Consider the following 12,795-nt stretch of genomic DNA (forward strand, 5'->3'; position numbering starts at 1 on the left):
CCCTTCCCCCAATTCCCCAAGGCTGTTCCCATCCCCCCAATTCCCCAATAAAAATCTTTAAAAAACAAACAAAAAAACTTCTAACCAAGCATGATCATCTGCAGAGTAAGGTAAATGATTAAAAAAAAAAACAATAAAAGTGAGTTGTCTTTCTCTAGCAAAAAGGGAAAATTTCAGAAAGATTTCGAATGACTGAATGACATCAGTGAAAACAATTACACTGTTAAATATCTTTGATGAGAATACTTCTTTAAATTACTATTAGGATTGGGGAAGGGGTAAGAAAGAGGAGGGAAAGAACAAAACATCTGTGCACTTTCTACATTGAATATGTGTAAGTTTTACAATCAGAATATAATGTAAATAACCAGAAAAAAATTCTAGAAACAATAAGGTCCGGCTCTGAGATCCAAGAATCCAATGCCCACTGTCTCTCCTTTCACCTCCCAGCCCCCTCACCTACTCACTCACTGAATGGGGAAAGAACTTTCTCGGTGGAAACCTTTCCCTCTTGTCCTTCCCCTTTCCCTTCCACCCTATCTTTCCCTTCTCTTACAGAACTCTATTCTTAGCACTTTGTCCCCATCTCCACCATCGCACTTATCACATTAGAATGATGACCATAATTTATTAACCACCCACTTGAAGGTGGGCATTGTGCTAGATTCCTGACATACATTCCTTTGTCTTTAACCATCACCATCCTCATTGACAGATGTCACTATCCCCAGAACCTGCCCCAAATCAAACATGTGGGCAACCCAACTCTTTGCTTCCTCCAACTCATATGCTCTTTCTACTGTTATTCAATTATGTGTTTATGCAATGGCAGGCACATCTTAAGTGCTCAATTAGTGAGTGCTGGCAGGAATTAAAAGACATATTATAGATCTATCCTGTTTGCTTCCAATAAGGAAAAAGATGCAGAAAATCACTAACCTAAAGGTGAATTTTTTCTATCCCAATTTGTTCTGCCAGATAATACCCAATAGCCTTAGAATCAAAAGAAACTAGCACATGCTGAAAGCAGGTGCATAAATAAACCAACAGCAAGATAACTGCCAAACCCAGCACCTTTCCCTCCATCCCTGATTCCTGGAGTTCTGGAATGCCTTGGCACTGTGACTTCTTACCCTACTAAGGAAAGTGTAGAAAAGAAATAGAATTAACCCCTAGAGAGTCAATCCCCGATATCCTTTGAGGGTATCCTGTCATCTAACGAGAAATGTCTTAGTTGTGGCTAAACTCATTTGCTGTAAATTGCTGGAGGGAACGGTTTTATTTCTTCAGCATCTTCCAGTGAAGTAGAAAGGAGTGCGATAAATTATAAAATTATGTTATGGTATTGAAATTTCATCTGAATATTCTCTTAATTACCTACCTAAATGGGACATTTTGCGTACAAGAACACAGTGCCAGGCCCATAGCGAGGGCTCCAAAAATTGTATTGTTATAATTATTATTAATTATTGGAATACAAATTCATGTAGTCAATAATTATTTCATACCATTCACCAGGCACTATGCTAACCTGGGGGTTAAGTGCTGAGCAAAATCAAGACCCTCTTTACATGGTTCTTTTTATCCAAAGGCTATTCTTTGGGTAAAAAGGTGTTTGTTGCTTTGATCCACCGCCCAGATACTCCGCGCACTCCACAGGCAGTCGATAAACATTTGGGAACCAAATATTAAGAAGAAAATATACCTTTCCATGGGCCTTTAGTAAAATGTAATGAATTTTTTCATGAGTTGAATCCATTTTTTAAATATTAACCGAAACGGCAGTTTTATTATTGTCGGGGAAGGTCCCTTTAATACGTGTCCCATTTAAGAATCCTCAGCGCAGCGAGTCTTTTCTTGCCAATCGGCTGCTCGTAGCATTTTAAAGAGCTGAAGGCGGCACATCTTCCCGGCTCTGGGGAAATCAAGGGTGCTTTCGCCGAAGTCTGTGCATTTGGTTAACCGCCACTCACTCACTGTCCCCCGGTCCCGCCCTGAGAATTCCCTTCCCCTTTTTCTCCCTAATTCGGAGAAAGCGTACACGCGGAGTGAACACGGGGAGGCCATGCCGTCTGTGTTTACGATCTGCTTTTATAAAAATGCGCGTATCGGTCCGGGGAGACCCACGCGCTGCCACTCACATCCGGCTACGCAGCTCTGAACAAAACACGCCGCGGGCTGCAATGTATAGGGCGGGTCTGGGTTGGCAGGCTAGGTACTGGAGAGATGTAGGGGCACCGAGAAGGATCTGGAAGAATCCGGTTAGACCGGGAAACGGGCTAGGGAGGGCCTGGAAGAACACGGGGCGGGAGAGGCGGTCCCCAGAGTCCGAGGGTCCCAGCCCTGGGGGGAGAGGAGCCAGGCGGCCAGCAGAAGGAATGAACCAGATATAGAAAATTTCATATAAGCGCCCTTAGCACTAGAGCCCGAACCGGATTAGCCGCCGCCGTCTCTAGAAACTTCTCCACCTCCACCCCTCCGTCCCTCGTTCCCGCTCCGGCTCCTCCCAGCCCCTCCCTCCGCGGCGGGGTGGGACCAATCGCTCCCCCGGCTGCTCAGTACCCACCTACTCCGGCTCCCGCGCCGGACTCCGCTGCGGGCCGCGAGCGCGCCGGGAGGCAGAGGAGCTCGATCGAGCCTTGGCCCCGTTCGCAGGTCGGCGGCCGTGCGGTCGGCGCCCGCACCCCCGTGCAGACAGGCCGGCGGCCGAGAGGGCTTGGCTCGTGCCCAGCTCCCGGAGTAAACGGCGCACCGAGCGGCGATGACCGCGGAGGAGATGAAGGCGGCCGAGAGCGGGGCGCAGTCGGCGCCGCTGCCCCTGGAGGGAGTGGACATCAGCCCCAAGCAGGATGAAGGCGTACTGAAGGTAAGAGCGAGGGTGCCCGGGGAGCTCAGGGCCTGCTGGGGGCGGCCGAGCCCCGAGTGTCAGTCGCAGCCGCTCTCCCGCCGAGCCTGGAAGCCCCCGGCCGGGGGACAGGGTGGGGACCGCTGCCTTCGCAGCCTCCCGGCCAGTCGTTGAGTGGTCGTGCAGCGGGCGGGCAGTTATACGGCCTTCCTGGACCAGGCTGCGTTTGGGAGCGAGAGGCCAGCCGCACGCTCGGAAAGGGGTGGCCTAGGTGCGCGAGCCTCCCCTTGGCCATTTTTCCGGCCCCCTTGAAAGCCTGTGGTCTGGGCTCAGGCTCCCAGCCCTGCGGCACCCTCAGCCCTTCGGCGCCTGGGCCCGGGCAAGGGGCCGGGACTGCAACGCCAACTCCGGCGTGCGCTGTGCAGCGAGGAGGCGGCGAGCGGGGGGTGGGGGGGATAGGGGAGGGAAGGGGCGCGGCGGTGCACGCGAGCTGCAGCTAGGGGGCCTCCGGCAGCGTGCCCCCGGGGCCGGGCCTGCTCCGACACCGCCCCCGCCCCCCCACTTCTCTCCGACCCCGCGGCCCAAGCCAAGCTGCCAGCTCCCTCCCTGCCAGCCGCAGCGGGGAAGGTCCTGGGCCGCCTTCGTCCAAGGTGGTGCGAGAGCTCGCCTATCCCTGGCAGTTAAATATTAGCTAGGACCTGAAGTGGGTCTCAAGAGTAATTTCCTGGCCCAGAGGTCTGCGTGCAACTTTGGCGCCCGGGCCTGGCCGCGAGGAAGGTTCTGGCGACCTCCGCCCTCTCATTTACACCCTTTCTAAAGGCTGGGACTCAGCTAGGTCACTCGCTCAACCATGCTATCCCCCTTCCCCCAGCCCCGGGAAAACCAGGGAGCGGTGCATGCCGGGACCTGTAGTTCCCCCTCCCACCTCGGCGCCCCCTCCTTCCTGATTTGGGGCTTGGGGTGTCGGGTACAGGGCCCAAAGAAGGTGCTTTGCTTGGGAGCCTGCTACTGTGTAACCGCCTGACTGCAAATAGCCAGAGGAGTGAAGGGGGGGAGGGGTCTGGGACTCAGGGAGCAGGGCAGCTTGACCTGGGTCAGACAGCCAACTAGTTCAGAGCAGATTCTGTGGAGTCCAGGATGAAGACTGACATCTCTGCCGGGATCTCATGCCCACTGCTCAACTCCACGTACGTGTGTGTGACCTGAACAAACTCAGGGAACGTTTACCTGGTCCAGAAATGCTTTGCCCCAGATCTTGAAATTTCAAGCTGTTCTCCCAATGGCACTGTGGCTTCCCCTTCTCTCTGCAGTGTCAGGTGATTTCTACAAGGTTATTATTCCAGGAAGGGTTATTTCCCCTTTCACCCTCTACGCTTTTACCTTAACTTTTCTACTTCTCAGACCCCTGTCCATTCTATCATGGAAACTTTCCTGTAGAGGGCAATGTCACACCTACCAGGTTGCACATGGAGTTTACCTTTTATAAATGCTAAGGAAGAGAAGCAGAGGCTTATGAACTCCTAGAACTTAACTCACTCACCAGTCCAGAATGCTCACGTCCCAAGTGAGAGTTTAGGGTCTGATTGAGAGCCCCTGTGCTCATCTGTAATCTGCTGTATTCCTTTGCCTCTTTTCCACTCTTCATTACTCATACTCCTCCTCTTATCTCCAAACCAGATCTTGATCTGATGACCACTGGCATTCAGGAAGAATGAGGAAACAGCATAAATACTTCTCCCTTTGCAGCTAATAATAAATTTTACCGATTTAATCTTCCAACAACTCTGATAGGAATTACCATCACTACCTACTAATGAGGTTTAGAGAGTTTGAATGACTTATCCAAGATCATACAGCAAAAACTTGAACTCGGGTCTTTTGACTCCAGTTTTTCAAAGCAAGTCATGTCGCACCTCAAGAAAGACTGCGAAGTCAATTGGCTTCTAGCCAAGCTCAGAATCATTTGAGGATTGGTCCCTTGAATCTACTTACAAGGAGGCAGCAGAGTCCCTCTATGTACCTGTCAGAGGCATGCAGGCAGTTTTGTGCCTCTTTCTGTCCCCATCCCTGGGTACTCACCTTCTCCCCTTTCCAGGTCATCAAACGAGAGGGCACGGGCACGGAGATACCCATGATTGGGGACCGAGTCTTAGTTCATTACACTGGCTGGCTGTTAGATGGCACCAAGTTTGACTCCAGTCTGGACCGCAAGGACAAATTCTGCTTTGACTTGGGAAAAGGTAGGCGTGGCTAGTGGCTTGGTAGATGGGCTTTGAGGAGATTATAAGCTGTCACAAGCAGAAACCATATTTTCAGAAGCTTAAGGAGGAATGGTTTATTAGAGTCTGTTAATATTTTTCCCCCTGTTATTTCTTTGTCCTGTAACTGTATTGATTTCTCTCTTTTACTTGATCACGTCTAAATACCTTACTTCCTCTATAGGAGTAGATTGTCTTGTTTCTTGAACTCCTTTGTTCCAGAGTAGAGTGGTTTGGTTTTTTGTTTTTTTTTAAGAGGTCTGAGACCTGACAGCACTTACTGCAACCAGGTTTCCTACCTTCCTGGTCCCATTTCTAAAGAGTGTCCAGCTTCCCGTCAGGCATAGTACTCTGGGGCCACTGAACCCAGAGTCAGATCCCTACCAAGGAGGACCTGTTTGCTTTCTGTACCTACAGGGGAGGTCATCAAGGCTTGGGACATTGCTGTAGCAACCATGAAAGTGGGAGAAGTGTGCCACATCACCTGCAAACCAGAATATGCCTACGGTTTGGCGGGCAGCCCTCCAAAGATCCCTCCCAATGCCACACTTGTGTTTGAGGTGAGTGCAGCCACAGAGAGCAAGACAAAGAGCCAGCCTTAGCTCGGCTCCGGCGCTGGCCGCCTTCCAGTCCTTCCTGCCTCTCGGAGACAATGTAGCCAAGGCTGAGTGCCTGGCCTTAGGGGAAAAGAGAAATGGAGAGGGCAGTTGGCTCTGCTGTGCACATAGCTTGCTGCTGCCAGAACATGAGTGATGGTGGAGGTTTCAGGTGGGAAGAGGTGGCCACAAACCGCTCGTCAGACTCAAAGCAGGATAAAGGGTTGAGACGTGTTTATTTCAAGAGCAGTGCCCAGAAGAGACGGGGTATAATTTTATCTTAAAGAAGTCAGGAGTTCAGAATATCTGTGTGGTCATAAATGACAGTATAGAATATTGGTGCTAGAGATCAGAGGAGAGGAGAGATGCCTCTCCCGTAGGTCAAGGGGGTGAGGAAAGTCTTTACTGAGGAGGTAGAATTTGGCGTTGTTCAGTCTAAAGATGGTTGAGCCCTAATCACCAGTGATACTTGGAGAATGTTCAGGAGACTACTGAAAGATGTCGGTTGTTTCTAATGCCTGTCAGACTGGGCTACGTAACTGAATTAGGACTGTCCAGAACATGTCCTTATTATGTGAAGCAAGTAATAAATAGATTAGTCCCCTGTGGTTAACTGAAATTCATGTGGCCTGCCCACCTCCACCAAAGTTGAGACTAGGGCAGAACCCGAGAACCTAGTAAAAGTGCCACTTTGTCCACTCCTAGTGTGGCTGCCCTTGTGGTCAGACATTGTCTGGCAGTTACTAGGGACTCTTCTGAATGAGAGAGAAGTTGTATCTCACTGTTGATGAGTTAGTGCTGAAAGGAGTTGTGTCACCTATGTCTTGTCCCACAGGTGGAGTTGTTTGAGTTCAAGGGAGAAGACCTGACAGAAGAAGAAGATGGTGGAATCATCCGGAGAATACGGACTCGGGGTGAAGGCTATGCCAGACCCAACGATGGTGCAATTGTGGAGGGTGAGACAGTAGCCAGAGGTTTCAGTTTGGATTCTAATTCTTAGTTTTTGGGTGACTTTGGACCAGACCATACCCTCCCAGGTCTAAGGGCGTCTTGGGGGCAAGAAGCAGTGAGGTGACAGAGGGAGGCTGATGGCATCCTTCAGCTGCCTGCCCACTCACATTTCCGGTACGTTGCCTCTCTTGCATGGCAGTTGCACTGGAAGGGTACTACAAGGACCAGTTGTTTGACCAGCGAGAGCTCCACTTTGAGATTAACGAGGGAGAGAATCTGGATCTGCCGTGTGGGCTGGAGAAAGCTATTCAGCGCATGGAAAAAGGAGAACATTCCATTGTATACCTCAAGCCCAGGTGAGGAGTGGGCACTCCGTAGATCAGGTGCGTGGACTCAAGTCAGAGAGAGCTACATGTCCACAGTGAGTCGTATAACTGGCCACATGTGTGCTTCCCCCTGCATATGTTCACTACCCCACATCCTACTGGAGTTCACTGCTGTTGAGCACACCAGACATACTTGCCATTATGATCTCTTCGTTGTACTTAGGAGCTTGGCCACAACTGTCCACGTTTCTTCGTCTCAGAGCCTAATCTTTTCAGTCATAGCTGCTACAGACTCCCTCCTCTAAGACCTCAAGATTTTCATCTCCCATTAACTCATCCACTCATCAATGACATTCGTTGAAACACACCTACTGTGTGCCAGACACAATGCTGAAAATTCCTAGGTATTCAGAGACATTGTTCCTGCCATCTAGTGACTCATTTTTCAGAGAGATGCCATTTAAATTAGTAATCATGCCAGTTTGTAGTATGAGTTATTAGAAGGATATATAAGATGCTAAGAGACCAACTAATTGTGTGAAGAGGTCAGGGAAGATTTTGCCAAACAGGAAACATTTGAACCAAGTCTCAAGAGATGGGGAGGTACTTTCCAGGAAATAGACAGGAAGCCTTTTCAGTGTGGAGCAGGTTAAGTGCTGCTGAGATGACCTAGAGTTTTTTTGCCCCCACAGCTATGCTTTTGGCAGTGTCGGGAAGGAAAAGTTCCACATCCCACCAAATGCTGAGCTGAAATATGAAGTCCACCTGAAGAATTTTGAGAAGGTGAATTTGCTCAAGGTCTTCCCTATTGTGAGGTCATCAGGTCCCACCCTGCGGGTGACTGGGGTAGCTGACAACCGTGTTTTTCCCTTGGGGGATGGCAGGCCAAGGAGTCTTGGGAGATGAATGCAGAGGAGAAGCTGGAACAGAGCACCATAGTGAAAGAGCGGGGCACTGTGTACTTCAAGGTGAGCCAGTGGCCATGGCCCTGAGGACACTTTGGGCCTATCTTTCCCCCTGATGACTGAGGACGTTTTCTGTGAGGGAGTGGACAAGTGGCCTCTGCAGTCTTCACCTAGTGTATCTGAGCCAGCTGGTCTTGCCTGGGAGCATGGTGCGCAGGGGGTGGGCAGGACTCTCTTAAGCTCATGGGTCACTGGTGTCTGCAGGATATGATAGCCTGGTGCCACTGAGCCTGTGCTGTGTGCCTGAGCCCTCCTTCCCATTCTAGGAAGGCAAGTACAAGCAAGCTTCACTGCAATACAAAAAGATTGTGTCCTGGCTGGAATACGAGTCAAGCTTCTCTGATGAGGACACTCAGAAGGCACAGGCCCTTCGGCTGGCCTCCCACCTCAACCTGGCCATGTGTCATCTGAAACTACAGGCCTTCTCAGCTGCCATTGAAAGCTGTAATAAGGTGAGGCCCCTTTCAAGAAGGCAAGGGAGCAGTGTTCCACAGACGAGGTTGGGAGTGAGCTGCCAGCATGTCTGAAACTCCTCAGGGACTAGGGTAGGGATAGCAGGATGGACTGTTGGGAGCTCTGAGATTAAGGGCCCAGAGGCAGGGGTTTGGCTTCTGTGGTAGAAGGTAGCTGACCCAGAAGTAGAAGGAGACACTGGATGGGAAGAACCACTTAAGTGCTTTCTCCCCACTTGGTCTTAGCCTTTTCCTCTTACATACCTCCTTTATTCTAAAGAGAATGGAAACGTTGTCACCGGTCCTTCTCTTCCATCTAAAGACCCGTCTTCCCTGTCTGCCTCTTGGATAAATGAGATTCCTTCCTAGACCTTGGTCTTTTCTCTTTAATGCCCCAGGACTCATTCTTCCTGGGGTAGAGCCAGCAGTTTCCGTCCCCCCACATCCTGCAGAGGGATACCTTTGGAACCCAGTCTTGGCCAGATAAGTTGCCGGAGCTGAGGTCTCCCTCTTGCTTCCTCCCTCATTATTAGGCCCTGGAACTGGACAGCAACAATGAGAAAGGCCTTTTCCGCCGGGGAGAGGCCCACCTGGCAGTGAACGACTTTGACTTGGCACGGGCTGACTTCCAGAAGGTCCTGCAGCTCTATCCCAGCAACAAAGCTGCCAAGGCCCAGCTGGCTGTCTGCCAACAGCGGATCCGCAAGCAGCTCGCAAGAGAGAAGAAACTCTACGCCAATATGTTTGAGAGGCTGGCTGAGGAGGAGTGCAAGGTGAGGACCAAGACAGGCACAGGGACGAGGTAATGTCTCCTTTTCTGTCCATCCCATTACTTCATCCCTGTGCTCAACCAGTTGGTGTGGGCTGTTTGTGCCTGTGGTTATCTGTGCCCATCCTAGAAACCAGAAGTTGCCCTCGTCCCCGGAGCAGTAACATGTATGTTCCCTGAGTAAAAACTCCTGCCGTCGGGGCCGGCCCTCCTCTGTGGCGAGGGCTGGAAAGCCACTTGGAAGCCCTAGGTGTCAGAATCGTGCATCCCATCACGTGTCCTGTGTGTCTTTTAAAAACATAGGTTTTAAACATCTATTTTTAAATAGGCAAACATTTACATATTTAAATTCAAAGTGTTTAAAAGGATATACAGTGAAAAGTCTCACCCAAAAACGACTGATACCAGTTCTTGTATCATTCCAGTATATTCAATATATGCAGAAGCGGATGCATTCATGTTTTCCCCTTTTTCCTAATAAAACAATGTGCTCTACCTATTATTTTCTATACGATGCTTTCTTCATATCATACCTGGAAGCTTAATCTCCATCAGCATCTAAAGGAGCTTTCGCATTCTTTCTTATGCTTATGTAGTATTCCATTGTATAGCTACATCATGTCTTATTTAGCCAGTCCACTATTTCTAATCTCTCAGTGTTCTAAACTAGCATTGTCCAGTACAAATATCATGCAAACCACATATATAATTTTAAATTTTCTAGTAAAGTAAAAAGAAACAGGTGAAATTAATTTAATACTATTTAGTTGACCTGGGATATCTAAATACTGCAACATGTAATTTTTTTAAATTGCATTTATGTACTTTTTTTTCAGACTGCAATAAATTATCTTGTAAATTTATAGTTTTGTACATGTGTAGGTGTATTTCTAGGACATATCTAGGGAGGGAATTTCTGTGTCTGTAATTCTGTTAGAAGTTAATGTGTATGTTTTGTTTTTTTACTTGGGGGACGAGTGTTTGTGGGTACAAACTATATATGGTGGCGGTATGTTAGGTGGACATAGATGTGTCACCAGATCAATTGAGTGCAGGCAGATAGGAGTGGGGACATAGAGTAAAAGTCACCTTTTCTCATCAGAGGTACTGGGCCAAATGAGATTTGGAATTCACCCTCTTCCTTCTCACAGGTCAAGGCAGCAATAGCCTCAGGAGACGGTCATGCTGACACAGAGATGAAGGACGAGAAGAAGGATGTGGCAGGGAGCCAGCCTCAGGTGGAGACAGAAGCATAGCCTCTCCCCAGCCCTCCTGCGGCTGCCTGCCTTCCCTGCTCCTGCTCTATTCCACCCTGTTTGTTTTGTAAAAACTGAAGAATTTTGAGTGAATTAGACCTTTATTTTTCTATCTGGTTGGATAGTGGCTTTGGGGGAAGGGGGAAAGGAGTAGGCTGGGGGATTGAGGTGGGGGATCATTTTAGGTGTTGTCACCCCCTCTTCTCTTCCCCCATTACATGTGAACGAATGTCCATCCACACACACACTCATCAGAACGTTAATTTATTTTTGCTTCCTCTGTTTGCTATGTCCATTTTTCAAATGGTAGATGGGGGGTGAATGGTAGGGATGTGGGGTCAGATGTGAAACCAGGGTGGAAAGGGAGACCTCCTGGGTAGCAGTTTTCCTCCCTTCCTCCTCCCTGTCCATTTCCAAACATGTGGCCTCCGTGTGGGTGCTAGGGGCATGGGGAAAACCACTGTTGTGCCCATTCCTGGTCTCTGTTCCTTTCCTCACCCCAGACAGTATGACTGATGATGTCTTCTGGTGTCGTGGTGACCACCCCCTGTACCCGCTTCCAGTATTTCCCCTCCAATCAGTTTCCCTTCTCAGCCAGGTGTGTCCCCACCCCCCTCAGCCTCTTCTCTGCACATTGTTGATGGTCCAGGTTCATCTCAAGTTCTGCACTTGAGCAATAAAGTGGAAACAAAACCTGCTGTCAGGCAACCCTTTTTGTTTTGGCCTCAGAGGGTGGGCATGGGTGGCTACACTATGGGTGCAAAATGAAGGGAGTCACCCACATTGTCCCCAGTCCTGCTTGAAATTAAAGCACAGGGAGCAGCACTACCCTGCAGGGCCTCCTGAGCACGGCACGGGCTGTCACCAGGGCCTGTGCTGAGGCCTCGCCAGCCCTCCCTCCCCTCAGCAGCCTGGCAATTTTTAGTAACGTTTTCTTCTCTAACACTTAGGAAGAGGAAAATATAAACATCTAAAATATTGGGGCCATTTGTGTATGTGTTGAGGGTAGATTTGTCTGTTTCCACCTAACTGATCCCATAGAAAGCACAGGCTTCCTTGGTTCCTTAACGTGGTAAAATCCCTGACGTCACTAACACCTCCTGTCAAACCCTTTTAGAGGGAAGAACAGTCCTCAAGCCTGGGAACACCGGCACTCAGGCCCGCTTTTCAGCTTCCTTCTTGGCCCTAACAGGAAAAAACTTACACTGTTTTCTAACTGCTTTGACCCTTGGCTCCTATGGCATGAGGCCTTGGGAGAAGCCACAGGACACAAGGCGGTCACGGTGAACCGTCAGGTCTTGGCTACAGGCCAGCGCCTACATCTACGTCCTTATCTCTCTCCTGTGTAGGCTGTTCAGTCCTTCCTGCATGACAGAGCTAGTCTGCCTACCCATATGCCTGCACAGTTCCTTCCAGAAGAGTTGTCTCCATATGTTTACTATGGAAGATTAACTTCCATGTGGAAAAGTTTCGCCAAGTTCTACACAACATGGCTGGTGCTGGAACCAGATAGAAAATACGGGTGTCTAGTCTCCCAGGGTCATCGCTTGCTCTCTCACTGGGTTCACATCATAGTCCTGTGCCTGGGGGTTGTATCTGGGTCTTTTTGGTATTTCAAGATTAGACAGATGTGGCCAGGCAGCCAATGATTAGAGCTAACCCCCATTAAACAATGTAAAAACGGCACTAAATGAAGAGCTTCATGCAGGTTAACCTTAATCTTTGCAACCATCCTACAAAGGAGGTACCACCACATTTTACACACGAGGAAACCAAGACTCAGAAGTTACTGGCTAGGTCTGCCTAGAGTAGCAGTTCTCAACCTGTGGTTCGCGACCCCTTTGGGAGTCGAATGCCCCTTTCACAGGAGTCGCCTAAGACCATGGGAAAACAAAAAGATGTTTACATTACAATTCATAACTAGCAACCACAATATGAGGAACTGTATTAAGGGGTTGCGGCATTAGGAAGGTTGAGAACCGCTGGAGTATGAGATCTCGAACAAATTCAAACTGCCATGAGATTCACATGACCTTGGCCAGTTGAGCCTCTCATCTACAAAAATAGGAGGGAGATGGACAAAAAGGGCTCCAAAGTTTCCTTTCAGCTCTGAATGCTTCTGTAGGAATTGGAGAATTTAAAACAAAACACTTATGTAGAACCCTGTAGCTGGACCAGCCTTGGTTTATGTGACATTATAACTGTCTCATGAGGATGGCCAGAAGTCTCTTAGGTTAAAAATAAACCCACCGCACACGCCACTCTGCTCTGGGTCAATGCTCAGATTAATTTCCTAGTCGCACTTTCCTCACCAATACTTATATATGGAGAGAACGTACTTGAATAAGGAAAACTAGTAGCAACCAGTAAATTTTAG

The 12,795-nt window shown here is 49.1% G+C and overlaps 1 protein-coding gene across 2 annotated transcripts; it reads left to right on the plus strand.

Annotated features, from left to right (window-relative positions):
• Window positions 1-2,546: 2,546 nt before the first annotated feature.
• On the plus strand, window positions 2,547-11,116 carry FKBP4 (FKBP prolyl isomerase 4). Of its 2 annotated transcripts, none has more exons than XM_019661031.1 (10): window positions 2,547-2,866; window positions 4,941-5,085; window positions 5,521-5,663; window positions 6,535-6,655; window positions 6,850-7,006; window positions 7,669-7,759; window positions 7,861-7,944; window positions 8,208-8,393; window positions 8,927-9,166; window positions 10,314-11,116. In XM_019661031.1, exons 1-10 carry the CDS (start codon window positions 2,762-2,764, stop codon window positions 10,416-10,418), a joined length of 1,377 nt encoding a protein of 458 aa, XP_019516576.1. In that variant the 5' UTR covers window positions 2,547-2,761; the 3' UTR covers window positions 10,419-11,116. The 2 variants fall into 2 exon arrangements, with proteins under 2 accessions (XP_019516576.1, XP_019516577.1); XM_019661032.1 differs by having other exon boundaries at window positions 8,927-9,195; window positions 10,314-10,409.
• Window positions 11,117-12,795: the final 1,679 nt, after the last annotated feature.

The sequence above is a fragment of the Hipposideros armiger genome, unplaced genomic scaffold (genome assembly GCF_001890085.2).
Source record: "Hipposideros armiger isolate ML-2016 unplaced genomic scaffold, ASM189008v1 scaffold_332, whole genome shotgun sequence".
Lineage (NCBI taxonomy): Eukaryota > Metazoa > Chordata > Mammalia > Chiroptera > Hipposideridae > Hipposideros > Hipposideros armiger.